Genomic DNA, 25,380 nt, shown 5'->3' with positions numbered 1-25,380 from the left:
AGAAAACAAGTTAAGATTAGGATATTCTGGATATTTGCTTTGTATCTGCCTCTCCATTGTTCTCATAAATTTAGGTCCATCTGGACCAAGATTTCCCCCTAATCACATTACTGCAATATTAATAACACTGCTCAGTGCAACCAGTTCCCTCTAAATTGTCACATCAAGATATGGTAAATGTCAGACATATCAGTTAATGAAAACTATGTTTTACTGCCTTGGGAGTTGGAGGTGCCAAAAGGGAATTGCAAATATTGTAAATCCAAAAACTTCTCTTTTTCAGGATAATAGAGTAAGATCATCTAGAACCATTCCTTGAGAAGGTCCATGGCTCCAAAAATTATTTTTTATTTTATCATCTTGCATTTATTCCAATTCCAAGCCAAAGAGGATATTTAATGCAGCAATACAGATGTTTAATGCAGCTACCATGAAGCAGAGGTACCACACACCAGACCCTTCCTGTACTGCACTGGTGCACAAGCCCCCTCCATCCCTCCCACCCACTGCACTGAGAAACAGCTCCTGCAAACAGCCTGAATGATGCTATTTTTCACCTGCATGATATTTTCTCTGGCTATGAAGTTATCACGGAGCCAAGGGACAACAGCAAGGGACTATCTTCCATCTTCTGCATCTATGCATGATAATAATGAGAAATTAACTTCTGCTTTCCCAAAGGAGCAAAGTCCTGGTGCAGGAACTGGCTGGGAAAACCCGGAGTTCTGGAAGAAGGCTGGAAAGCAATAGAGCCTTGCAAGAAAATATGAACACAAAGAGGACCAAGTCCTCAAATCAGTCTTCATCCAGGCCAATTTGGGAATGGGGAGAAGCGTCAAGAGCAAGTGGGGGCAGGTGCCTCCCACTCAGCCAATGCCCTCCCATGCAGCAGCCCAGGGCAGGCAGAGCTCTGGGGACACCAAACACTCCACGTGATGAACTCCAAGTAACCACCTACTCCTTTCTCCTTCTTATCTGCACTGTGTGCAGCTGTATGGCCCTCACACTGCAGCAGTGATGGATGAGGACCATGGGTCAGGAATGCTCCTGACTGACATCATGCTCTCAGAAATACCTCATCTCTTATTTCTTGTTTCTGCCCAAGAAAAAAAATCTGATGACAGAAGTTATTCCTCCCCTCAGAAATGCTGCTCTCCAAGTCTTCATTTACTCTGACATTTCCCCTCACTGTACCTGGGGCTTATCAGAAGATTAAAGCCCAAATGGAAAACAGAAAGAGGAATCTTGAGCAGTTGCAGCCCAGGATGTCACACCCACGCTTGGCCAAGCTGACACCCAGACACTCGCTGTTGATTTAGGAAGTCACCCAAACTCATTAAGGATGGGGTCACCCATTGCTGAGGCAGAACTGCAATCCCTGTGTTGAGGGCATCACTCCATCAGCCCAGGGGTGCACCTGGAGGATGCTGTAACAGGTACCAGTAGTTCTCTTCTGTACCAACATTTACATGGGCAAATGTTTTCAAGACTGTAGGGACTCCATTCATCACAGCTTTAACACTGGCAGATCATACATGAATTGTTTTTACAAACCCTTTTTTCCCCCTCCCAAATAAACACTTGACTTTGACCCTCAGGCAATGACTCACATTTGCCCTAGAAGAAAAGAAACCCCAGCCCAGTCTGTATCAGTGGGACCAGAAACCAAAGAAAAGCCCCTTAATAACTTAATGGAGATGTTCAGACTTCCCAATAACTGCTGGGAACCAAGCACTGTGTCACCTCACAGGGACAGGCTGCTGCCATTACAGTCTCCACTCTCTCCACTGAAAGCTGAGATTACTGGCATGGTAACCAAAGGAATCACAGATTATGTGTTTGAAATTTGCCCTATCTTTGAACTCTGCAGGGATGAAATAAACTTCAGAAAACTTTTTATCCACTGTAAGAAGAGGTATAAATCACAAGAAAATGTAAATATCCTGCAAGTTTTTTGTATCTAGAATTAAATGTCATTTGCATTTAAGATGCAAGTGAACTTACTTTGTATCTACAATATTTAAGAAGTTAAAGTCTGAAGTCACAGACTTAGCAATTTTATCCAGAGTTGCGGTTAACACAATGGCTAATCCCATCAAGGGAGCATTAATTGGTGCCTTGATGCTCCTTCTCATAGCAGCAGTAGGCCATAAAACTTAATCCTTACCTCCTCTTTCCAGCATGTAGCCTCCGTGTTCATCAATAAAAGTAATGTGATTCATTAAGTATGGGAGTAATTACCTGCAGCTCCAACAAACAGGACTGAACAAACCCGTGCCAGTGCCAAGTTGGCTCTTGTGCCATTGCACAGGACTGCCAGGGGCTGCCAAGGAAAGCCTTTTGCACAATTGGGATAAATGCTGATGGCTGCAACACAAACTGCAGAGCACTACACAACTGCTGGGCATCTCTTTGGTGTGGGTTGGGACACATGGGGACAAGTCTTACCCCAAAAGCAACTTCTTGGGGCTACGTAAGGAGTGATCAGGATGCCGGTGCCACGTAAATTCATCCTGCAGATATTCTGTTTGCACAATGCATGGGTACAGCAGTCAATCCCAGGAACATCTGGGGCTCTGCTGACTGAGGCAGGACCAGATCGTCCTCCCAGCAGCGATGACTGCAACACAGTGCAGGCAGGTGCCAAAAGCAGCGGCTTCACTGTGGGCAACGGGGCAGCAGAGCCTTGCCTGTGCCCCCGTGGATGTTCCCAGCAGGCTGAGGAAAACAAGAGCATCAGGGCAGCTATGGGCACCTCTCGTAACAACAACTCCAACCAGCACCACTTCTCCTGTGCTAAGACCTCTATTCATGAATGCTTCAGGAAAGAACATCTTTGCTCTGCATACTTGCTCTTGACACAACTAGAAAACAGGGAACAGTGCTAGCAGCACTAGTAACAGTCATACAACTAATAACAGGATCTGTCTTCTCAGTAAACATTTAGTTTGCTGCCATTTATACTTCATGGTATTGCAGCTGTTGCCAAAGAATGAATTCCACGAAAGACTCACCCAACATCTCTGCCTATCATGGTTACTCAGCCTGATGAATTCCATCATTAACAATTTTCTTCTTAGAGCCAATCAAAAAAACCCAAAAAACCAAACCAAAAACCAGATTAAAACCAAAGAAGATACGTTTCATTCCAGCACAACCAGGAGGGTGAGCTCTCTCTCCCACTGACACAGTGAGTCAGAACTCAGTTCAGCACCTTGTCCAGAGCTCACTAGGCAGGAAGATCCTTTGAAAACAGTGCTGTCCCAAAGCTGTGTATTTAGTTCAAGCAGTTTTCCCCACATCGTTTTACTGAGTAACATGATAATTCATGTGTTGACGGCTCTGAACCCTGTAACAGTCTTGAAAGAGAAATTAGAAATAGTCTTTATGAACTCCTCAGAACACCAAGCAATTGAAGCATCCTCCTAACGATGTAGGACCAAAGCCGGAATATTAAAATTGTCATTAAGTGGAATGCACATGAAATGCTAGAAAGTCTTTTGGCAAATTATTTCTTGATATAATGACATGCTATAGAACTAAATCTTAGTACAAGGTATGAAAAAAGACAGTTAAATCAACTTTGTTCATTTAAATATAATTTTAAAGGAACTGGCGTTCATCTCTTTATTGCTCAAGGATTTTTATCAATTTCTTTAGCCCTCATTTATTTCTCTTCCCTACTCCCATGGGGATGCCATTTGATTTATTGGAAATTAATTCTTACAACTCATGAATGCTTTAAACTATTCTCAGATTAATCACCACAATCTCTGTTGGCACACTGAGGAGAGCCCTGTTCCCTCTCTGTGCTCACACACACCAAAGGGCTCCAGGCCCCACGTCCCAGCAGCCTTTCTGCCTTTTTGACTGCTCTCTCCACGGACATGGGTTGTTATGGTGAGGACCAGGGGTTCCAATCAGCTTTTAAAAGACTTGTTTGGAGATGGCCTCCTCCTGCAGGTGGTACTTTGGCTCTGGATCTGGTCACTTCCCAGCACAGCAGTGACACAGATGTGTGCAAATGCTGCCACGTTCTTATGAGAGAGGAAGAAAAGGGAAGAAAAATTCTATTTATTTAGTTAACTTACTTCCAGCTCAACTTTCTCACTCATTACAACCTCCAGCTCAAGGCTAACAAGGTTTTCCCAACTGCGCTAAAGTGAGGCCGTACCTTGGTTTTGTCCAAAACACCACATACCAGAGGAATTTGCCAGGACATCCTCAATGTCCACATCCTTGGGCTCTGGCAGGTGTCACCTCCCCAGCACAGCAGATGGTGGGAGCTGTGCAGGCTTTGCAGGAGATCGGGAAAATCTCACTGGGGACAGGAGGAGAGCAGAGCTCTGAGGAAGGAAAAGGGTTTCCTGGTTCTTCCTCTGCTAGTAGTGTGGAGGTTGGTTCATGACTTGAGACACTACAAAAATCCATAAATATTTGAAAATTGAATAATAACTCATTAATTATAAATTTTAATTGAGAACCGCTTCAAATCATAAATGCAGTTTGACAGTCAATAAACTTCCAACACTGCAAGGCAGCAAAGCAGGGAAGGCTAGAGGAACAGGCAGCGCTGGTATGGGAGGGATCAACTCCCCAGATGTGCTCCAGTATCCCATCTGCCCCCCATCAGCAAAGCCAGGCCTGGTGGAAGATGAGCAGAGCACTACAGGAAGGGCTGGAGAGGAGACTCGGTGCTGCTCAACAGGCACCACCAGCTTGCTCTGTCCAGGCAAAAGCATCATATGCAATATTGCAATTGATTAAAAAAGGTTGATTTTCCTTGGACTCTGTTGATTGCTGACTAATAGCAACTATCTACATAAATCTGGATTAACCTGGAAACCAGAAGCTGAAGCTTAGGACTGAGCTGACTGCTGAGGTTAGTTTTAACATGGGAAAGCACAAGTGACCACACTCCTGTCTGGGCAAAGCTCACTGCTCCAAACAGGTTCACAAGTGGTGGCACTGACCAAGCCTGAGCTCTCGTCAACAGTCACCTGCTCTGCCTGAGGCAGGTGCCAAACTCCCCACAGCAGCCTGTTCTCAGCCCTTCCTCTCTTTCAAATGAACCTCACAAATATAATCTGTTTATTTATATCAATTTAGTCACATCAATTAATGATGACAAGGCAATTAACTAGAATGCCAGACAGTAAAAAATAACCACATAATGCCTTCTTTAGAGGAAATCTATTATGTGATTCCAATCGGTCTTCATTAACACAAAGTATTCCAGTAAAAGGTAGTAATCTAGTTATGGTCTGTGAAATATGAAGATCCACAAAGTCATTTTTCAGAATTAAGGGTAAAGTATTTTTAGCCAACGATAGGGAAACCTTTCTGCATTTTTCCTGAAAACCTTTGCAAAAAACTAAAGAACTCCATAGTGTAAGGTACTGGTACCGAGCAGGCTGTGCAGTATCACTAAACAGGCACTAAATTCCCATCATCGCCTCCCTTCCTTACAGTGTTTGGGTTCTGGATCAAGCCAAGAGCACGGCAGCATCAATTTTCTCCATCCCTCATCCAACACTTGCAGCACAGATGCTGGCACCAGCGAAATGAGTCTCAAATCACCAACTATAGTGGTCTACAAACACCCTAACAAGCAGTTTTTGGGCTGAAAGTGTTCAAATCAGTAATTCAAATGACGACACAATACGCCACTCATCCTCCCCAACGCTCTCCTTCACACCTTGGCTCTGCAGCTGCTGTGACAGAGGACAGCACGGCAGGACCTGACCTGGCTCAGTCCCACCCGAGGGACTCAGCGAGCGACTTGTGTGCAGAACAAGGACAGTGTATTCACTTCTGCACCTCATGGGAGGCACTTCAGAATTAACACAGAGTGTTTTAATGGTACTAACCTAATTTACCAATTTTATACATTAAAGATCCAATTTCTAGTGAAAATGAGATAAAAAATTTACATGAGTCTGCAAAACAATAAGCTTCACATGGAAATACACATTTTCCAATTTTAAGCTTTATTCCCCTTTAAAGTTATTAATAAACTAGTAGACGATAAGAGAGAATTAACCCCAAATATAGAAAATCCTGCAAACAAAAGACATAGACAAATATAGAGGTACTCAACCACTTCTCCAAAACACGCCCAAGCTGTTAAGCATTCTCGACTTAATTTCTAATGAAGCAGCTTAAAAAATCCCAAATTCCTACAGGAATGTGTTTACAATACAAACTCAATTATTGTCTCATTCTGATGCTTATCTTTTCTCATACCCTCTCAGCTCATTCTACTTTGGAATTTAATTACATTCCAGTAGTTTTAGTTGAGATGAAATTATACATTTTTAGATTAATTTAGACTGAACTAACTTTTGATAACAGACAATCCTTTTTCTATCATGCCCTAATTTGAGACCCTCCAAGTCAGCACAAATCACTCTTTTAAACCCCACATCACCCTTGCTATAAAGCCACACTTGCTGTCCCCAAACCCAGCACAGCGCCTGGCACTGCTGGATCAATGTTTGCCCAATTTCCTTTGATGAAAACCTTCCTGTTTTCCTCTTTCCTCTGTTATTTTCCAAGCTCAGGTCGACAGAGAACAGTCAGGGGGCAACTTCCCTACACACTGGGGCAGTAAAGGTGCTACCTTTTCTGTTTAGTTAAAAACCAAGGGTGATGTGGGGTTTAAAAGGACATTTCAGCTCTGCCATCACAGGAGAAGTGCAAGATGGGAACACGGGCCTGAAGCACACCCAGCTCCCCCAAACCAGACCCCACTCAGCTCAGCCAGACCCTACTATTTCCCAACAGACACCTCACACTTCCTGTGGGATTGCCCTGCAGCACCGTGCCAGGAATCCCAGCCTCTCCCCAAGTTCCTAGAGCTGCCTGAATCCAAGCACGGCCTCCACAGCTTTCCTCTCACCTCCCTCCCACCAGTTGTGAACTGATGCAACTGTCAAATCCTTGGCATGTCTGAAACCTTCTTGTTCAGGTGCCAAGTGGAGACTCATCTATTACAGCAACGAGTCAGACACTAAGATTGTACTAGTGCCATGCAAGACTTTCACTTTCCAAACCTTGACCAAACTATGATTAATATCAGCAAGAAATTAGGATTAAACATTAGCTCCCATGTGAACTATATAATCTGAAGGGAAAAAACAAAACCCTACTCATTTGATCCTTCGCATACGTTACCAAGAGTGCCCTCATGTCCTTCCCCACTGCCCTTGTGGGCAGAATGTCCTCTCTAACCACTGCCCACTCTGGCATATCAATGCTACAATGGTAGGATCGTGCTTGCGCATCACCTGCTTTGGTTGGTTTCCCTCCCACGGTGATGGGCCACCCGCCCACGCCTCTGGCTGCAGATTTGGTAGAGAAGAGACAGACAGATTAAAGGAAGTCGTATTAGATGTAACAATCCCTCCAGATCTGGGATCTGTGCAGGATTAGAACTGGCTTTTTTATAAATTTGAGGAGTCGAGGAGATGAGAGGAAGGACTGAAGGAGAAGAAACTGAACAGAGCAGCATTTAGAAAAGCCTGGGAGTAAAACCAGAGGGAGAGGAGAAGGCAGAGCAAGCACACAAAGCCATGACTATAAAATCCTCCAAATCTTTCATATCCTAAATATAAAGCAGAGAGTAAAACACAGCCCTGCCCTTGGTTGGCACTGTTCCCAAAGGGCATAGTTTATCAAAAAGAAGTTTGTTGCACAATTCAGTGCTGGTTGGGTCTTCTAAGGCCATCTGGAATTACAAATGCCATTGAACAGGGACACAGGTCCCAAGTGGAGACTGGTGTCCCCATCGCTAGCCTTAGATGTCCCCTCTGAATACTGCAAAGTAGAAATAAGAAGCAGGACAGTGGAAGAGCCCTGTTTCACCTTGGCATTGGCAGCTGGGACGTTACTTGGTGAACCCAACATCCCCCTAGGCACAAAATATTTTCTTGGCAAACTGGTCCAACAGTGTCACCCTTTCTTAGATGCTCACAAATCCTGTTACACAGCAAAGATTTGTACCAGGGCTTTAATTTACTTACTGTAAATAAACCCAGCAAGTTGGCGGGATGCTTTCATGAGTCACCGGCCCGGCCGAGGGCCGGGAGCTGTAATCCTTCCGCAGTGCTCTGTGTGTGATACCCCGGGTAACACACTGCTGCTGCATTCGCTGCTTCAAAAGATCCACACAAAGCCTTTAGAACACACTTGGGGTTACTGCCACAGAGATGGCTGTCCCTGCCCCTGTCCCAGCCTGCTTTGGCTACTGACTGTGCTGTGGTTCCAGCAGCAGCCCTGGTGCTTCCTAAGCCCCTGCGAGCGCGTGTAGATCGTGATCCCAGCCCAAGCCAGGATGCCCTGCTCGTGTTTACTGAGGGCTGCTCTGGACGAGCTTTGTGAAGCTCCAGAGAGAACTGACAGCACTCCAGAAGAATAGGTCAAACGGAGGCTCCTGGACACGCTGCGGAAAGAGACTTTGTTTCTCTTAAGGAAACCTGGAAAGGTTCTCCCAATTATCACTTTGTTTCCTTTCTTGTAACCGTGTAAATAAACCCCTAATACCCTATTTGCTCACTGCGGCAGCAAAGAGCAGGGGGAAACACAGGAGCCCTTTAGCCAGAGAGAATTAAATAAAATAGTGGGAACATCCTACAAATACCAAAGTCAATTAATTCATTTGTTACAGAGCAAGAGTCCTGCATAATTTGTCCTTTGAGTAGTTTATTTTAGCTAATTGCTTATCCAGCAAGAAGATCTCCCCTGCATGACCCATTTGCTGTGCAAGAGGCTCGACTGATGAGAAACAAATGGTCACCTTCCAGAGGGGAGGAAGCGATGGCAGGGATGCTCTGTAAGCTGCTCTGGCCCTCGGACCCACACACAAGGAGAGGAACACACCCCTAATCTGTCACCCCGTAATCAGGGTGAGTACCAGCACCCAGCTTCTCCAGAGGAAACCAGGAGACTGGAGTTCCCCTTTTCAGGACAAGCATCTCCAGCAGGCTGGAGAAGGGAAGGTTGCAGATAAAGGCACCCTCACTAAGGCTTTATTTCCACCTCCGCCTGCCTCCACTATTTTGACTCAGCGACGTGTTTGCCCATCACTCGCCTTTCACCACAGCCCTTAAAGCAACATAATTCCACTTGTGAGGTGGAGCTCTTCACCAGCTGCATCATCCTCTCAGCTTCTCCACCAGGGTCAGACAAAGCACAGACAGAACCAAACAGCTTAATACTGCACTTGTACACCCCCGACTATAAACATCACTGGGGAACAGGCTGAGTAGAGCTGTCAGAACCGCAGCTGCCTTCTGCCAGCCGAGAGATGGAACCAGTACAGACATTACTGGTCTCATCAAAATTTCATAAATTGAACAGTGAAACAGAACAGCCTGATTTGTTTTAATTTAGTTCATCATTGACATTTATAAAATAAATACAGGAATAATACTATGGGCACAATTCACTCTCACCAGTGGCAGCAGGAATTACACACGCTCCGAAGATGGACAGGGAGGGACACTGCTGCTGCCTGCTGGACGCAGAGCAGAGGGTGCCAGAGGATCTCCAAGTGACCAGCTGGCACCTCGCACCTCAACACTCCCTGCAGCATCAGGCACGTCCTTGCTGGATCAAGCCAGGCAATGCTGAAAGGAGGAGGAAGAGGAGGAAGAGAAGAAGGAGGAGGAGAAGGTGGAGTGTGAGGCAACGCACACTTTGAGATTTGCTGGGCCGGCGAATTTGGAGTCACCACCAAGGAGGCAACAAGATTTCTGGCAGGAAAGCTTCCAGTTCTCATGTTCCAGCAGGAGGTTTCTGATAGGCTTTTAATGCTGCTTCATCTCCCTCAGCATCAGTAGAAAACAATAATCTCATGGCAAGGCATAAATCATACTGCAAAACAGGGCAAACCACCACATGGGACGCCTCAGGACAAGGCCACTTCTTTAATTCCAGAAATGGCAGCATTAATGGTTTCACAGATTCCCACTTCACAGCACTGGCAATCTCCATCTCATACCAAGCCTAGCCACTGGCAGACAAGTGGTCCAGTGGAGCAAACGTGGGCAAAGTTCATCTTAGCTGGTGGGTGGCTGGAGGGTGCCAGTGTTGGGGAGCACCTCCTGCCCCTGCCAGCGAGGAACAGGGGCTGTGGGGGGACGGACACCTGCGCACGCCCTGACACCGGTCCTGACACGTGCCACTCCTTTCACCAGTCCCAACATGTGCCCACCCGCCCGGGGCTGTAAAGCAGCTTCTAAACCCCCTCTTACTACTTGTCATCCTGGAGACTCCCCTGCGGGCACAGCAGCCCCAGGCAGGAGACTGCGCTGTCTGTTAGTAGGGAACAAAGCAGCCACGCCATGAGTGGGAAACTCAATGCTCCTGCAAACAGCAGCTGTGGAAAACCCGGCAGCACCTTCTCTCGTGTTGCTTTACATCCTGTCAGTAACTTACAGGAAACAAAACCACCCAGCGGAGTTATCTGAGGTGGAAGACTTTAGGTACATCTGTAATTAAAACACAGAGACCAAAGCTGCGATGCAGCACCATAAAGCAGGTCATTTTACAGCTGGCTGGGCTCCCTCTGATGTACTTGAGAACCATTTTTAAGTGACATAAAGTTTAACATAGCGGTACATCTGCCTACCCACCAGATTCTACACGGAATTTAAAATTTAATTATATTAAAGTATTGTTACAGTGTGTGTAGCAAGAACACCAACCAAGTGTAACTTGAGGAGAATCTTTCCCAGATTGTTGTAAATCTGTGTTTTCAGGACCAGGGAAAAAAAAAATTCAAACCTGAACACCTGTATTGGTGCTCTCGGCTTTGTTATTGCTCACCCACCAACTGCTCCACGTTTGTGCTGAGCAGGATCACGCACTTCTCCAGTGTTTCATTACAATGTTGATGCACACCAACAGCACCTGCACCTGCCAAGCAAATTATTCCTCACGCCACAGCAAGAGCAAAGCCTGCTCGCTGCCTACACACACTTACTCAGCACCAAAAGAAAAACTCCAGCCTCTGCAGGCAGCTTCTCATCTCCAACAATGACAACACAAGTCAATCTGTCCTCTCCAGTCTGAACAGCAGGTCCTCTGGGATGCTTCCAGCTGCTCTGCATACACACAGGCATGAACATCCTCCCCCCAATTACAGGTTACCAGCACATGCCAACTAACATTCCAGTGGGCAATTTAAATCACACTGTGTTTGTCACAAATACAACACTGTCCCCATGTGGAAAGTGAAGCATGTAACCCCCAGACAGAGGGCACCCCACTCCCCTGGGCCATGATCCCTCCCAGCTCAGGACAGTCACTGTGCCCAGCTACAGCCCAGCACTCCAACCTCAGGGCCAGGTTTCCCAGAAGGAAAAAACTTTGTCCATAAATAAAGAACCCAAATAAATAGTTTCTTTTTCACCAGCTGCTATTTGCAGGCCATTAAGATGCAACAAGCAGTTGCTGACACTCTTTCTGGATGGTGTTTTTGATGCAGAGAATGCATGGGAAAAAAACAAGAGAATATCAGTAAAGGTCAATTATGAGTCACTTAAAGGTTATTTCTGCATATCTCACCTCCTGGACAAAAGATGCTTCTTCATTACCATACAAGAATATAAATTAAGTTGCAAAAGTCTTTAAAATGCGACAAAGAGTTTAATTTCGTTGCTGTTATGAACAGCCTGAAGAACAAATAGCGGGTCTCCTGCCCCTCTGCAGCCTCCACACATTATGCAGGACAGGGCAGCTACAAGGTGGTCCCACAACAGCCATTAACCCCTGTCCTTCCTGGTCCCCTTTGATGGGAAGCACAGAATGAAGGACAATATGGCAGGCCTGGCAGGTCCAGGTGTGGACATCAGGAGCCCCAACACAAAACCTCTTACGTCACACTCTTCCCTTTCCTCTGCTCTTCCTGGGACAAGGGCAGCTCCTCACTGATCTGCCTCACAGTCTGTTAACCCCCAGTTGCAGGGCTGACAGGGGGCTCACACACACCGAGCAGCCTCCTCAACCCTGAGCATTCTCCCACCCCATAGCATGGCATCGAGAACAGTCAGAGCCTGCCCAAATACTGAATGTCAGTCTTGTCCAAAGCCAGCAGCAGGGGCAGACGTCCATATGATGGACCAGCTGTGGAATCAGCACCTCTGACATGCACCCCTCTGACATGTAGCAAAGCTGGAGACCAGTGACCACGCACAGTGCCTGCAGAGCCATCGGCGGGCTGGAGGAGCCAACCTTCAGCCTCTGTGCCAGGTCAGTCCCATCTGCAGTAGAAACAAGGACCTCTTGCCTTTGTCATCCAAGTTGGCCAGTGTCACCTTCTGCACTGACAGAGCTCTCCTGAGCCACCAGTTAAATACAGCGGAAAAACAGCTCTCCCAGAGCAAAAGCTTGCACCAGCAGCCCAGGCTGGATTTGTCATGGGAAGAATTTCCAAGGAATACTTGAAGACTATTAATGACCCCGGCCAGGCATCCTTATGGCTCCCAGCAACTCTGCCCTTAGGTCACATTACAACCAACAGGGTGAGCCATTAAAGGAATTCATTATTGGTGTCTCAACACCCCTGGACCACAGTGACTAAAAATCTATATGAATTACAGGCTCTTAAAACCATCTCTGCACTGTTTATCCTCTTCAGGGAAAAGAAAGACAAGAAAATACTGAAAGCAGCAAGATGAAAGTGTTGAGAGTCATGGAATCTTTAAAGTGTAAAGAGATGTGCCACATTTAGCAGGGATTATGTCAAGCGGTATCCCAAGCCAGGAGAGCTGACAGCACACACACTGCCTTCGACGAAGGAGGACCCAGAGATGCTGGCAGAGCTTCCAGCAGCACAAGCAGAAAACCCAAATTTCAGCACTGCTCATGAGCACGGTTCATGGTCCTGGATCCCACAGAGTACAAGCCATGTGAGAGAGCAGGACCTTTAAAACATGCCTGGAAAGTCTAAACAAGGTCTCGAAAGGACTCTTACTTGTAACAAGTACAAGGGGAGACAGACAGCACTTTTGCCACTGACCATGGCTCTGGGCAGTTGCCTTTTCACAATTTCCAGTTCCCATGACCTTCTCCTCCCCAGGGAGCCTGTGTCTCATTTCCCAAGGACCAGGACATCCTGGCAGCAGCACACACCCCATGCAGCAGGACAGTTCCCCCACAGAGCACACCAGAGAGCCAGCTCGCAAGGTAACGGCCTAATGCAGTGAATTAATTCCAAAGGACAATTGTTTTCAATCTTCATTTAAACCCAACCTTAGCTAATCTCACTTTAACGACATAGGAAATAGAAATTCCCTTAATAATATAAGTCATGAATATTTATTACCCTATTTTTTACCTGAAAACTAAGTAATTCAATTAATTTTACTATTAATTATTTAATACAGAATTATTATACTGCAAGATCCTAACTCTTCTTTAAGATGCCACTGATAAAGATATCCCAGATAGAATATATTCCTTAAGCTGGACTGACAGACAGGTAAGGGACAGGTTGTGCTCCCTGGGCAAAGGGCAGCAGGGCAAGAGGAGGAGAGTTTCCAGGGACCGAACTCATCCTGCTCTCCCTGTGGAGTGGGCCCAATCCCCCCAGCAATCCTCCCGTGTCCTTTCCAAGACACGATGCAGGAAGGGGCAGGAACACATCTAAACTGCATTCCCAGGTAGAAAACCAACCTTGCAGCTTCTGGGCACAGCCAAGGCTTTTCTGTTGCCTGAGGTTCACTTGTGAAACACAGGTGAAGCCACCTTGGATTGCTCAAGTGTATTTTTAAAATACTGTATAAATGCTAACAACAGAAGGCACCTGGAAACAGAGAAACAAAGTACTTTCCTCCAGCAGAATGTTTCTGGACTCAGAAAGTCAACTTTGTCATTGAAATTCCAAAGTAAATAACAATTAAGTTCTACTTGATATACAAATGTCAAGTAATTATTTTTTGTTGTCATGATTCGCATTTAAACTTGGAAATGTCAGACACTTGGCCCTGCTGCATTAGCAGAACACTTCCCCCCGCCCCGCTGACGGAACACCAGCTGTGGAACACCCAGCAGATCATCAGGGGACCAAACACTGCTCTGAGGGAACGTCAAGGTCGACGCTGCAAGGTGTACTCGTTAATTTATGCCGATCAACTGGAGTGCTCAAAAGACTGTTGTAATAATACTCCAGTACATTTATATCAGCATATTCGATCAATTTGAGTCATTCAACATGAAGTTTCCTAAAAAAGTAATTTTAGAGGCCTTTCAAAGCTTTCTCATAGCCCCTCCATTGCCACCACAATGGCATCGTAAGAGGGCTCCTCCTCCATCTCCATGACCAAAGCAATACCCCACAGTGCTATAAACACGGGCACTTCCCTTTGGAAAAGAGGCGAAAACGTTCTGAATGGCAGGCTTGGCTCCAAAGCAGCTCATCCCTTGTTGCCACCTCTCTCTTAGCTCAGTGACCTGTGGGGCATCACAGCCCAGCCTGGCCTGACCCTCTGCAGCAGCTCCTTCGCTGGTGGCTGAAGCAGATGGCCCTGATACCTCGTCACCAACACCCACCCTCCGCTGGCAGCTCCAGCAGCACCAGCTCCTGCATCCTCCTGCCACGCCCGGAGCCCCTGCGGCCATTCACCCAGCAGCAGCTCCTCAGAGCACACTATACATCATCATATCAGGAAACCCTGTATGTGTCAGAGGTGCAATTAATTTTTATTAATTTTCTGAGATTAAATTAGTGCCACCCAGAGCAGCAAACAAAGAATGGGGAGTGTTCCAGTGCCGAATCGATGTCATTAATTCTGTAATACTGAGAGCCCTGATTGTAGCAACTCAGCATTTAACTCTTCCAATTAATTTTTATATTTAAAAAAAAAAAAAAGAAGAAAACTAACTCAATTTCAGAAGGTCCTTGAACTTTCCTTCTCCTGGGACATTCTTTCTTTCTTTCTTTCAAGTGTAAACACACAGGAGGAAGGTACAGGAATGTTCATCAGAAAATTATTTTCATGCACTGCCTTTAGCAAACCTAACTCTTAAAATCATAAGATGCTGCTCCAAAAACATTTATAACCTTGTATGTTTAATGACACCATGTCAGCCAGACTAGTTAGTGTGTTTTCTGACCCCTTAACAGGCTTCTCTGGCAAAGGTTCAGCCAGAAATTGTTTTGCATTTATTCTGATACTGAGATTACCAGCCCAGAAAAAGACTTCTCTAATATTAACCAAATTACCTGCTTCCTGCAGTCAAGGAGAGCCTTGCAGCTACCACCAGCAGAAAGGTCCATCCAGGGCCCTTCTACTACCACGGCAGCTCCAGGTCTTCTAGAACCACTGAGAAAGCAATTGGGTTTCCCACACCCCTTTCCCAAGTGCTACATTTTAATACGACAAGCAAATGCATTACTTAGGGATGTCACAAAAATATATAGAATAGTCTGGGGGGAAAAACCCCACAAAAACTAAAATGACACTTTTTTTTCCCATATTTCATGGAAAGCAGGTCCTCTGCGTGCCCCACCCGCAGCTGCACTGCAGAGGTGCAGAAAAGGCCTCCACATCCATCCTCTCCTTGGCTGGGTGCTGTGGGACACCTGAAATCAATCTACTCGTTAGGGTGCCACCGCTCCTTGTGTCCCACTGTGACCTCTGCCCCTGCTCATGGCAGCAGGAGGTGATGCCAAACCTGGAGCATGCTGCTCTGGGTGCCTGCAGCAGCAGCCTCTGCAATGGATGGCACTAGGATACAGGATGCTAAAATAGACTTTCCTCTCACCTGGGTCCCAGCAGGCTCCCTCCAATGGCCCTGCCCTCTGCAACAGGAAAGGGGTGGTTTGGGAAAAAGACAAACAGGAAAAACCCAGCAACACCAGAAAGCAAGAGTCGTTCTCTGTGTTAGTGAGGCACGGAGCTCGAACGCAGCTGAAACAGCAGGAAAACATCCGCAGCCAAAACTCCATGTCTGGGTTACCAGGGGAGCAGGGAGTTAAACATTTATGGCAGCACAAGGAAGACATGACATTTACTGAATAATAAACTGCAAACATGTCTGTTAATGCAGCTTTTTGGGATCTCCTCACCATCAACCACTTAACCCCAGCATGGGAAACACCATAACTCAATTCCTGTGCCTCCACGTGAGCAGGCAGCACACAGCAGGACTGGTGCTTTTTTATTTATTTAAAGTTGTAGGTAAGGGAGCTCTGTCAAGATAAACAGCCTGTGACCTCGCTCAGAGGCTTCAGATCTGCTCATCTGAAGGGATACAATTAAATCCTGAGCAATTGGGTTAAAACTTTAACCTGCCAAGATTGCAGCTGTTCCATTTTTAATCAACCTGATTTCATTCAATAAAATGCTCATTAAGGCAATTAATGAGAGCTTGGTGTCACAAGCCATCAAGCATGACTGGGAGTTTCCACTTGGTGGTCAAGGCATTGATCAGCGAGTCAAGTCATCAGTGCGAGAGAGTCAATGTGCTGAGCAGGAGAACGTTACCTGGTTTTGGGGGAGGTTGTTAGCCACTCTTCATGCTTTTCAAATGTTATTAAATAAGCTGCAATTTCCTGAAAGAGAAACGCAGAAAGAAAACAGAGTTACTTGCATGGCTGTGCTGGGAACTGGAAAGTTTTATAACAGAGACACAGAGTCACCCACCCCGGGCCAGGCTGCAGCTGAAATCGGGTTTTGACTGACACAGCGTGCTCAGTCAACGTTCACATCCATGCCACCAAGGCCAGGCTTAAACAGGGCAATGAAGAGATGTAAATGAGGAAAGGCATTAACATTTTCCAGCGCAGAGAACTTGCTGGTAACTGTGGTGACCACAGCGTCGCCGCGAGCCTGCCGTGACGTCAGGAGGCAAAGGGGAGGGTAGCGACAAAACGGACACGGGAAGCTAAATTAAATATTTAAAAATAGAACAGCATCACTGCGGAGAGAATTACTGAATTATTAATCATTGCCATAAAAAGCCAGCGGGTGACATCAACATAAGTCATCGCTCCCACTTGCAGGAATGATACGGGCGATTACTTCCAGATCAGAACCGATTTGTTTGCAGGAAATTATTGGTGCTGGAGAGACAATTCACGACAGTGCCCGTAAACAGGCCTGAGGAAAGTGGGATGGCCACTCATTCATCTCCTGGGCACAAAAGCGGGGTGGTCACGGAGCAGCCACGGAGCAGACAGGCCCAGCACCAGCAGCAGCCCTGGGAGACCAGAAGAGCTGTGCCAAGGGAGATGCAGGACAAGTGACTGTCCCTAACCACGACAGCCACTGTCACCACACCAGCAATACCCCCACATACAGAGATGGCCACGGACCCCTAGGGCTGTGCTGAAAATAAGCCCCCCCCCATATACTCAGAAAAATGTAGGTTTTTGATGGTTCTCTTCCAAAAATTGCCTCCCAGTCCTCTAAGAGGGACCTACGTAGCAAAAGTGAGGTCAGTGAAGCTGCCTTCAACGTTCAAATGCCTCAAATCAGACCCCCAAAACACATGCAGTGTCATCTCTAGAGCTACTGCAGCAGAAGAGTCCCCAGGCTGCACATCCTGAGGGCAGCACACATGCCAGCACCGAGGCTTTCCACCAGGAGTGAAGCTTTTATTATTTTTTTAGCTCGCTCTATATAAGGGTTGTCACTTACAGTACCAAAGCTAAAAACCCCCACAATGCTCTCCAACCAGCTGGCCCAAGCATCTGCTAGAGCCACAAAATGCAATTATATTACTCCCAAACGAGACGTAAAAGTATCTTGTTTCCAATACTCTTGGTTTTAAGATTCATACTTAATGTCCTCTGGGCATTGTGGCAGTGCCAGATCTCCGTGTTATGTACTTTATTAGAGCTGTGTGAATGTCATATTAATGACTCCTGACCAACATGTTTACACTGCAAATAAATTCTAACAGAATCCAGCGCTGCACCCCTTGTTTCCCAAGCTCCTCTCTGCAGGTATAAAGGATCCCCAGAGAAGCAGCTGATGAAGCAGTGACACAAAGCTCCAGAAACTCCTCTTTTTAATTTCTGGGTAATCGCTGCATAAAATTCAATATCTAAGTAACCCCATGCAGACCTCCACCATCGACACTCACGACTTTCCCAGAGAACACACCAAGCCTCATACTTTCACAGCAGCTGCAGCTGAATCAGGTGCAAGTGATGAAATTAAGATGCTGCATGGCCAAAAAGGGCTGACCAAAGATTCCCAGCGAGCTAAAACCACCAAAGAACTCTGCAACTAAAATTCTTCAGAAGATATGAAACAAGATCTCTGGATTTTTTTAAAGCCAGTGCAGTAATTCCACTGAATGTGCTGTGATCAGCAGAACTCTGTTTCCAACACGTCCCACGTTATGTCCTCAGCTCAGCTCCCTATGTTACAATCCAGCATCACCTTGTGCTGTACAGCAAGATGAGCTCTGGAGAGACCAAGGAACGCAGGGGAGCTCCCTGCACATCCTCTCCAGCACTGAGCCAGCAGGCCTCTAAAGAAATAAACCCCTTCAATGCCGAGGCAGTTTGGGGGGGGTCAGATTAGCACAGCATTTTGCCTATTCCTACTAAAAATCAATTGCCATAAGGAGAATGAAGCCATTTTTAACTTTTGTGACTGAACAAACACATTGCTATGGCATGGAAACACAAAGTATTTCAGGAAAAGGAACTCAGCCTCACCCACAGCTTGTTAACTCTGCTCCTTCCCGCCGGCCCGTGCCCAGCACATGTGAAATCCTCATCCCAAACTGTCACCAATGAGAGGAGCTGCAGTAATGAGACACTCCTATGTGAAGCAGAACATGGGTTTCCACGCTGCTGGCCTGGCCCACTCAGCACATTTGGGCAGAGCAAAGACCAAGCTGCCATTTGGTGCTGCAGATATTTGGTGCTGCAGACCCACCGGAATGCACACGTGTCACCAGGATGTCCAGGCAGCTCCTGCCCTGGCTGTGGTACTATGGAGAGCTGCAGCTCCAACGAGACTACAAAGCTGACACCTCTAGATGTACAATTCAATTCTTCCAACAGGATAAAAGAAGAATTCACATCAGCTAGGATAGGAGCTCCCCCAGGCTTTCTGCTTAATGATATATTACAGCCTGATTTCCCTCCTCCAGGGGAAATACCTTGGATGGCAAAGAAAATCTTGCTCATGGCAGTGCCATAAATTAACACATACAGCAGAGAGACAGCAAGGCCTCCAAGCTGCCTTCTGTGTCCCAAGAACTCAGAATTACAAGGAGGGTAAAATCCCCTCAAAGATCCCCACATCGTTCACTCACCCTGTCCGTGCCTGTCTGCAACCCCATCACCCAGAGCTCCCCGTCCTGCACTGGGATGTCTTGGCCTGAGTGCTGAGGAGCAGCCTCTGTGCTCGGCTGTGCTGTGACTCCTCGATCCAGCGTGCACAGCCACCAGCATGGGGGAGCCTGAACACAGTCTGGTGTCAGCAGAGGCTCTGCCACAGCAGCCAAGTGCTGTCCCATTGTACCAGCCCACCCCACACAGGGGGGACATGAGCAGAAACACCTGTGTACAGTGACACCCACGTGTCCACTTCTGTCACCAGCACCCAGAACAACCTCTCGTCTGCCACCTCCGACTGGAGCAGAACTGCAAGGAACAGATGACTCGGAGATGCTCAGCCACGCTCGTGGTGAACACCTGCACATGTACACAAAGCCAGGCAAAAAGAGGGATTCCCAGGGAAAGGCACACCCTGGGCTCTGGGGCGAGCCCTATGCTGGTGCTACTAGTGAAATGCTGGGATTCCAAGGAAAACAGATGGGAGAGCTTTATGGGGAGAGCCCCATGAAGAAGAGAGGATTGGCAGCAAGAGATACCTGGGATGGGGAAAGCCTGTCCCAGGATGGGATGCAAGGGACCAGGGCTGGAGGACGTGCTGAGGAAGGAGGATGTGCTTCTCTGCTGCCAGAGACCAAACCTCCCTTAAGCCCCGTTTGTTACATATTCTGGTTTCTGTAACTCTACAACTTTGTGTCAGCTGCACAGAGGAAAGTGCTCAGCCCAGCGCTGGTGGGTGATCAGAGGTTTGCAAGAGACACCTCTGTCCAGTGGGTCCCGGTCACTGCGGCAGGGCCGGGGCTCAACAGCTGCCTGGGGCAAGCACCCCCTGTTACACCAACAACCTTTTTTCCTTTGAAAAAAGGGGGGAGAAATAGATTTATCACTAGAAGACACAAAGTCATTAAATAATTAAAAACAAAACTATGGGCACAATAAAAGCCCTCTGATAAAACCTTGCATTTTAATGCACGTTAATTCCCTTAATGATTCTTTCTGTGTCTTACAGGGTCAAATCAATGTCCTCACCAAAAAATCCAATTACATCCCATTCATCGTATCTTTGGAGTGAGGCTATTGTTTGCTTTTGTCTCCTATCAAACCCTTTTCCCGTTGCTTCTTGCCCGAGATTACAAACAAAAGGCAGCATGGCACCAGCAAGGTCAGATGAGACAGAGCTGGCTCTGAAAGCCCAGCTGGTCCCGGCTCCTCTGTGACTGCACAGCGAGCGACGCAAATCAAGGGACAGGAGCACTTGCCACAAACACTCGACTCATTGCCAGCGAGTCCCCCCCGGCACCGGGGAGGGCAGGTGGCACTGGGTGGAACCCCAAGGCCACTCAAGAGCATCTTCATGGGCAAGGGCACTGTGCACCATGGGCAGCAGCCCCTGGGCCAGGATGTCCCACCTGGCCCCAACACCCCCTCTATCCCAGCTTTGGAATTAATGTCAGTATAAACTGAGGGAGCATTTCTGGGAAAGGATGAACCACTGAGAGCTATGTAGACCCAGATCTGCTTCAGAGCACGCCGGGCACAGGACTGAGCCCAACACTCCCAGGACACTGGTGAGGAGAACAGGTTTGATTGACCAGTTCAGGTCAATCAAAGCAATGAGATAATTTAACACTCAAATCACAAATTATGTTTTATCCTAAACTCAGATAATTCAGCAGTTCAATCTAGACTTTGTTGTTCAGGCTGAAAGCATTTTATCTAAGTGCGCATTTATTTTCATTTCTCATTTCCCTGTTTGTTTAGATTATTAGTCCGAACATGCCAGGGAGCCAAGGGCTGGGAAGCGCACTGAGCTGTGTGAGACAGCGCACACGCAGCTCCAGTGGTTCCAGACAACTGCCACCAAGGATGTTCTCCCTGTCCCCCAGCCCCGTGCCAGCACAGCACCGTTCGGCCTCGCGTGGTCAGAGCGGTGCAATGAGCTGTTGGCATTACTGGCTTGGGCGCCGTGCTGGGGCAGGGCTGGAGGTGGCAGTGGCAGAGCCAGCACACGCTCCCCAACCCGACACTACGTGACTGCAGCTCCTCAGACGCTTCAATATTTAATGACAGCACGTAACGGCCGGAGCTGCAGCACACGGGCGACCTGATCTCACCCACCGTGTCCTGCGGGGAGGATGAGCCGGCGCCGGCGGCGCGGGACCAGGAGCAGCAGGGCAGGTGCAGCTCCCATGGAGCGCTCAGCACTGGGTCATGTCCAGCAGCTGCTGCAGAGCTGCTTGTCTCTGTGCACGGGAGCCGGAGAGGACATTGCTGTGAGGTGCAGAACAGAAAACAGGCAGGGATCCGGTACCGGCAGTGTGGGAGAGGCCCACGACCCATCACAAACACAGGAAAGCTGCCAAGCTCTGAGATGAAGGACTTGCAGTGAACATACACGTTTTTTGGAAGAAAAAGATAAAGTTATAAAAAGCTCTGAAATTTGCAATCCATGGGCTCCCTGAAGCCACGGACTGAGCACTGGCACTCTCCTCCCAGCTTGACCCCTCACCAGGTCATCCTGCATCGTCACAAGGTATCAGCAATTCCTATCTGACTTCTCTTAAGAAAAACAGAAACTGGAACAGAGCAGGATTGCATGATTCCCTGGACCAGGCAGCTCTGGCCACTGTCTGGTCTCAAAGCAACATGTCATTCATTTAAAAGAAGAAAAAAAAAAAAAAAAGGTCTGAATTTCAAGTTATTACTTCATATGAATTATACACACCCAAATGAATAAGCCTGAAACCTAAATGTGTTAGGAGAAAACAGGAGGGTTTGTACACATCCCTGGATTTATACCACAGAGCTAATAAAGCTGCGATCTCTTAAGCAAGCACATTTATTCTCTTAGGAATTCACCACATCCTTGCTACTATAAAGACAAATTCCAGCCCATCACTTCCTTATTATCCTTCTGCTCTGAAATGAAAATAAAAATTTGTGTTGACTATGGAGCATCTTCTCAGCTGGGATTGAGCCATTTTCATTTTCTACCTGTCCTCACTCTCAGGGCCATTAATATTCTGAATATCACAATTACAAACTGCTCCAAACACCACACAGAACTGGTTCGCACCACCTTGTTCAGCATCACTGGAAAAAAAATCCCAATCCCATTGCTTTTGTCCAGTTGTTCAGCCTAAAACAGCAACACAACATCAAAGAGAGGTCACTCGTGAGTCAAGGAAAACCAAGAGCAGGAGAAGGTCAAACTGAGCCCATGAGTGCCCGGCAGGGACAGGTGGGTCTGGGGGCCGCAGGCTGACAACATCTGTCAGTGACAAAACACTCCTTAACCAAAATTTTTCGCAGCCATTGCAGGAAGGACTTGGGTCTCAAAGCATTACCTGTCTGAGACCTTCCAAGGCAGAAACATTGGTCTGACCATACTAAGGCTGAGAAGGGGAAAAAGCTCAAGTATCACCATGGTTTTGCTGACAACCCGTGTCAGTGGCACAAGCTGTGGTCGAAGCTCAGACGTTTCCCAGGGTTACACCAATTTCAAGCCCAGCCAGAGCACGTGTCAGGCCAGACTTGCATGAATTTGGTTTTCCAATGCACACCATGAATCTCCCCCCAAGTGCAGAGGCACTTGCTCATGCCTGTGAAAATACCACCGAACAGCTTAAGCCAGACCGCTGGGCTGTTACCCTAATGGATGAAAAAACTACCATTTTGGGTCCCCAAGCGTTGCTTTCCCTCAGTTTGAGAAGGGCAGGAGGTGGCCCGCAGCCATCTCGCTGTGGCCGTCCCTCCCCCAGCCAGACTGGCTGAGCACACCTCTACAGGAAAAGGTGGGAGGGTAGCCCTGGGAGCACTGACCAGTGCCATGGGAGAGTAAAGCTACCAAGTGGGCAATGCCTGTGGTTGGGGAAACGCTCGCCTCAGTTCCCCACGTGGCAGTGAACGGTAGGATTGCAGGAGGGGAGATGTTTTCATTAGTAACGGCATCTCGCCAACCATCTGCTAAAGGTCCACACTATTAATTTAACAGGAAAAAATGGAATAGATTACTCTGCAGTTTTCAATTAAAGTACATGATGTCTTCAAACTGCAACCTTAATTAGATATTACAGGGTGACATTTCGTAATCCTGAGCTGCGATGGCTGATCGAGTCATCTGACTGTGAGGGTGCTGTGCAGCACTGCTGGGGCCACGCACACCCAGCACCATCAGGGGGGCTGCCCTGGGGTTCCAGTGCTGGGGCAGCTCGGCCAAACTCCTGGGGTTAAAAGAGCAGAGGGGTGAAACTCACGGCAGCCTTGGCACAACAAAAAACCTGGTGCAAATGGGCTTGGACACAGTCCCAAAGAAAACTTATGGAGGGGGCAGGAGAACATAAAAAAAAAAACCCAAAAAAAACCAAAGGGGAAAAAAAAGAAAAGTAGCAAGTGGACAACTTAAACACTTGAAAATAAAGGCTAAAACAGATTCAGACAAGAAATAATTTTCTCTAAAACACATGAAAAGGAGAAGAAAACAAAACCAATCAAGAGCACGAGCAGTGACTGACAAGCACCAGAGCTGAACAAGATCTGCTCAGCCACTTCACCTGCCAAACACATGGACAAGAGCAAACTGAGACATGTGATAGGTCTTTATAACAGCAAGAGCATAATTGGGCACAACCCCCTGCAGCCATGGCTGTCCTAAACCGCTTGGAAGTGCCGTTAGTCACAAGTAGGAGCAAAGTCAGCCCCTGCCTAATGGGATTAGGATGGATTTTATCTTCCATTTAGGCCCCACACTGAGGGACAGTCAGTAAAACAGAGCGATAACAAATAAATTTTGAGTTACTGGAAAACACCCACAGGTCAATATGTGATTTTTTTTTTTTCCTTTTAAATGACCTTGGACTAAACCCTGTGGTTTAAAGAACCACGAGCACTGGCATCCTGCTGGCACTGTTGGTTCAGTTCACTTGTCCTTCACAGTCTGAAAGAGTCATATATGCAGTGGGATAAAAAAAGAAAATTAGTGCACTAAGATCCATGTGTTCATGGTGCATAAATTAAGCATACTAGTAAAAATTTCAATTATTTTACACAATTCAAACAGTCATGCAGTTTGAAGATGCTGAAGAGCATTCCCCTGCTCCAGTTCACCTCTGCCACCACCGGGACACACCAGGCCCACTCTGGGCCACTGCACCCAATGCCAGCAAAGGGACAACACCAGTGCCTGCTCCATTAGCCTTCTCTCACATGGAGATAGCAGCAAACCCTTCCAAAGAACTGTGCAAGGGTCATTAAAAGGGAAATATCCACACAAATTGCCCCTTTCTGCATAATACTCACAGCCATATGTTCTGACATAATAATGTTCCACAGTCCTGCAGAACTGTCTTTTCAGCGTGTTTTTGCATTATGCCTAATTCTGTCAGAGTTTTTTGGTCCCACATAACGACAGCTCAGTGCAGAGTCAGATATAAATCTGGCTTAAGAGACTCTCACCAGGAATTCATTTAAAACTGTAAATGTTAAAAGATTCTGTTGCTGATTTATGGCGTTTTCGTATTTCAAATGGAATTAAAATCCTTCTAAAGATACATATTCAATCATGATAAAAACCATGTTCAGATGATGTCTCTGGTCAGACTGAAAGCCACGAAACCCAGAAATCTGGGAATAGCAGAAGAATCTGGGAATAGCAGAAGAATCTGGGAATAGCAGAAGAATCTGGGAATAGCAGAAGAATCTGGGAATAGCAGAAGAATCTGGGAATAGCAGAAGAATCTGGGAATAGCAGAAGAATCTGGGAATAGCAGAAGAATCTGGGAATAGCAGAAGAATCTGGGAATAGCAGAAGAATCTGGGAATAGCAGAAGAATCTGGGAATAGCAGAAGAATCTGGGAATAGCAGAGGAATCTGGGAATAGCAGAGGAATCTGGGAATAGCAGAGGAATCTGGGAATAGCAGAGGAATCTGGGAATAGCAGAGGAATCTGGGAATAGCAGAGGAATCTGGGAATAGCAGAGGAATCTGGGAATAGCAGAGGAATCTGGGAATAGCAGAGGAATCTGGGACATTTTACTGGCTTGGCCAACGCTGTGCTGTTCTGACACAACCTCAG

At 46.9% G+C, this 25,380-nt stretch overlaps 1 protein-coding gene across 1 annotated transcript in view; it reads right to left on the bottom strand.

Moving 5' to 3' along the window:
• CAMTA1 (calmodulin binding transcription activator 1) overlaps positions 1 to 25,380 on the bottom strand; it is a 225,776-nt gene that overhangs the window by 147,784 nt on the left and 52,612 nt on the right. The window contains 1 exon segment of the mRNA XM_032708679.1: positions 16,494 to 16,561. Within this exon segment, the coding sequence (XP_032564570.1) occupies positions 16,494 to 16,561 (68 nt within the window).

Source organism: Chiroxiphia lanceolata, chromosome 22 (assembly GCF_009829145.1).
Source record: "Chiroxiphia lanceolata isolate bChiLan1 chromosome 22, bChiLan1.pri, whole genome shotgun sequence".
NCBI classification, from domain to species: domain Eukaryota; kingdom Metazoa; phylum Chordata; class Aves; order Passeriformes; family Pipridae; genus Chiroxiphia; species Chiroxiphia lanceolata.
Note: the sequence above shows the minus strand (reverse complement) of the source record. Positions and strands in the feature narration are given on the sequence as shown.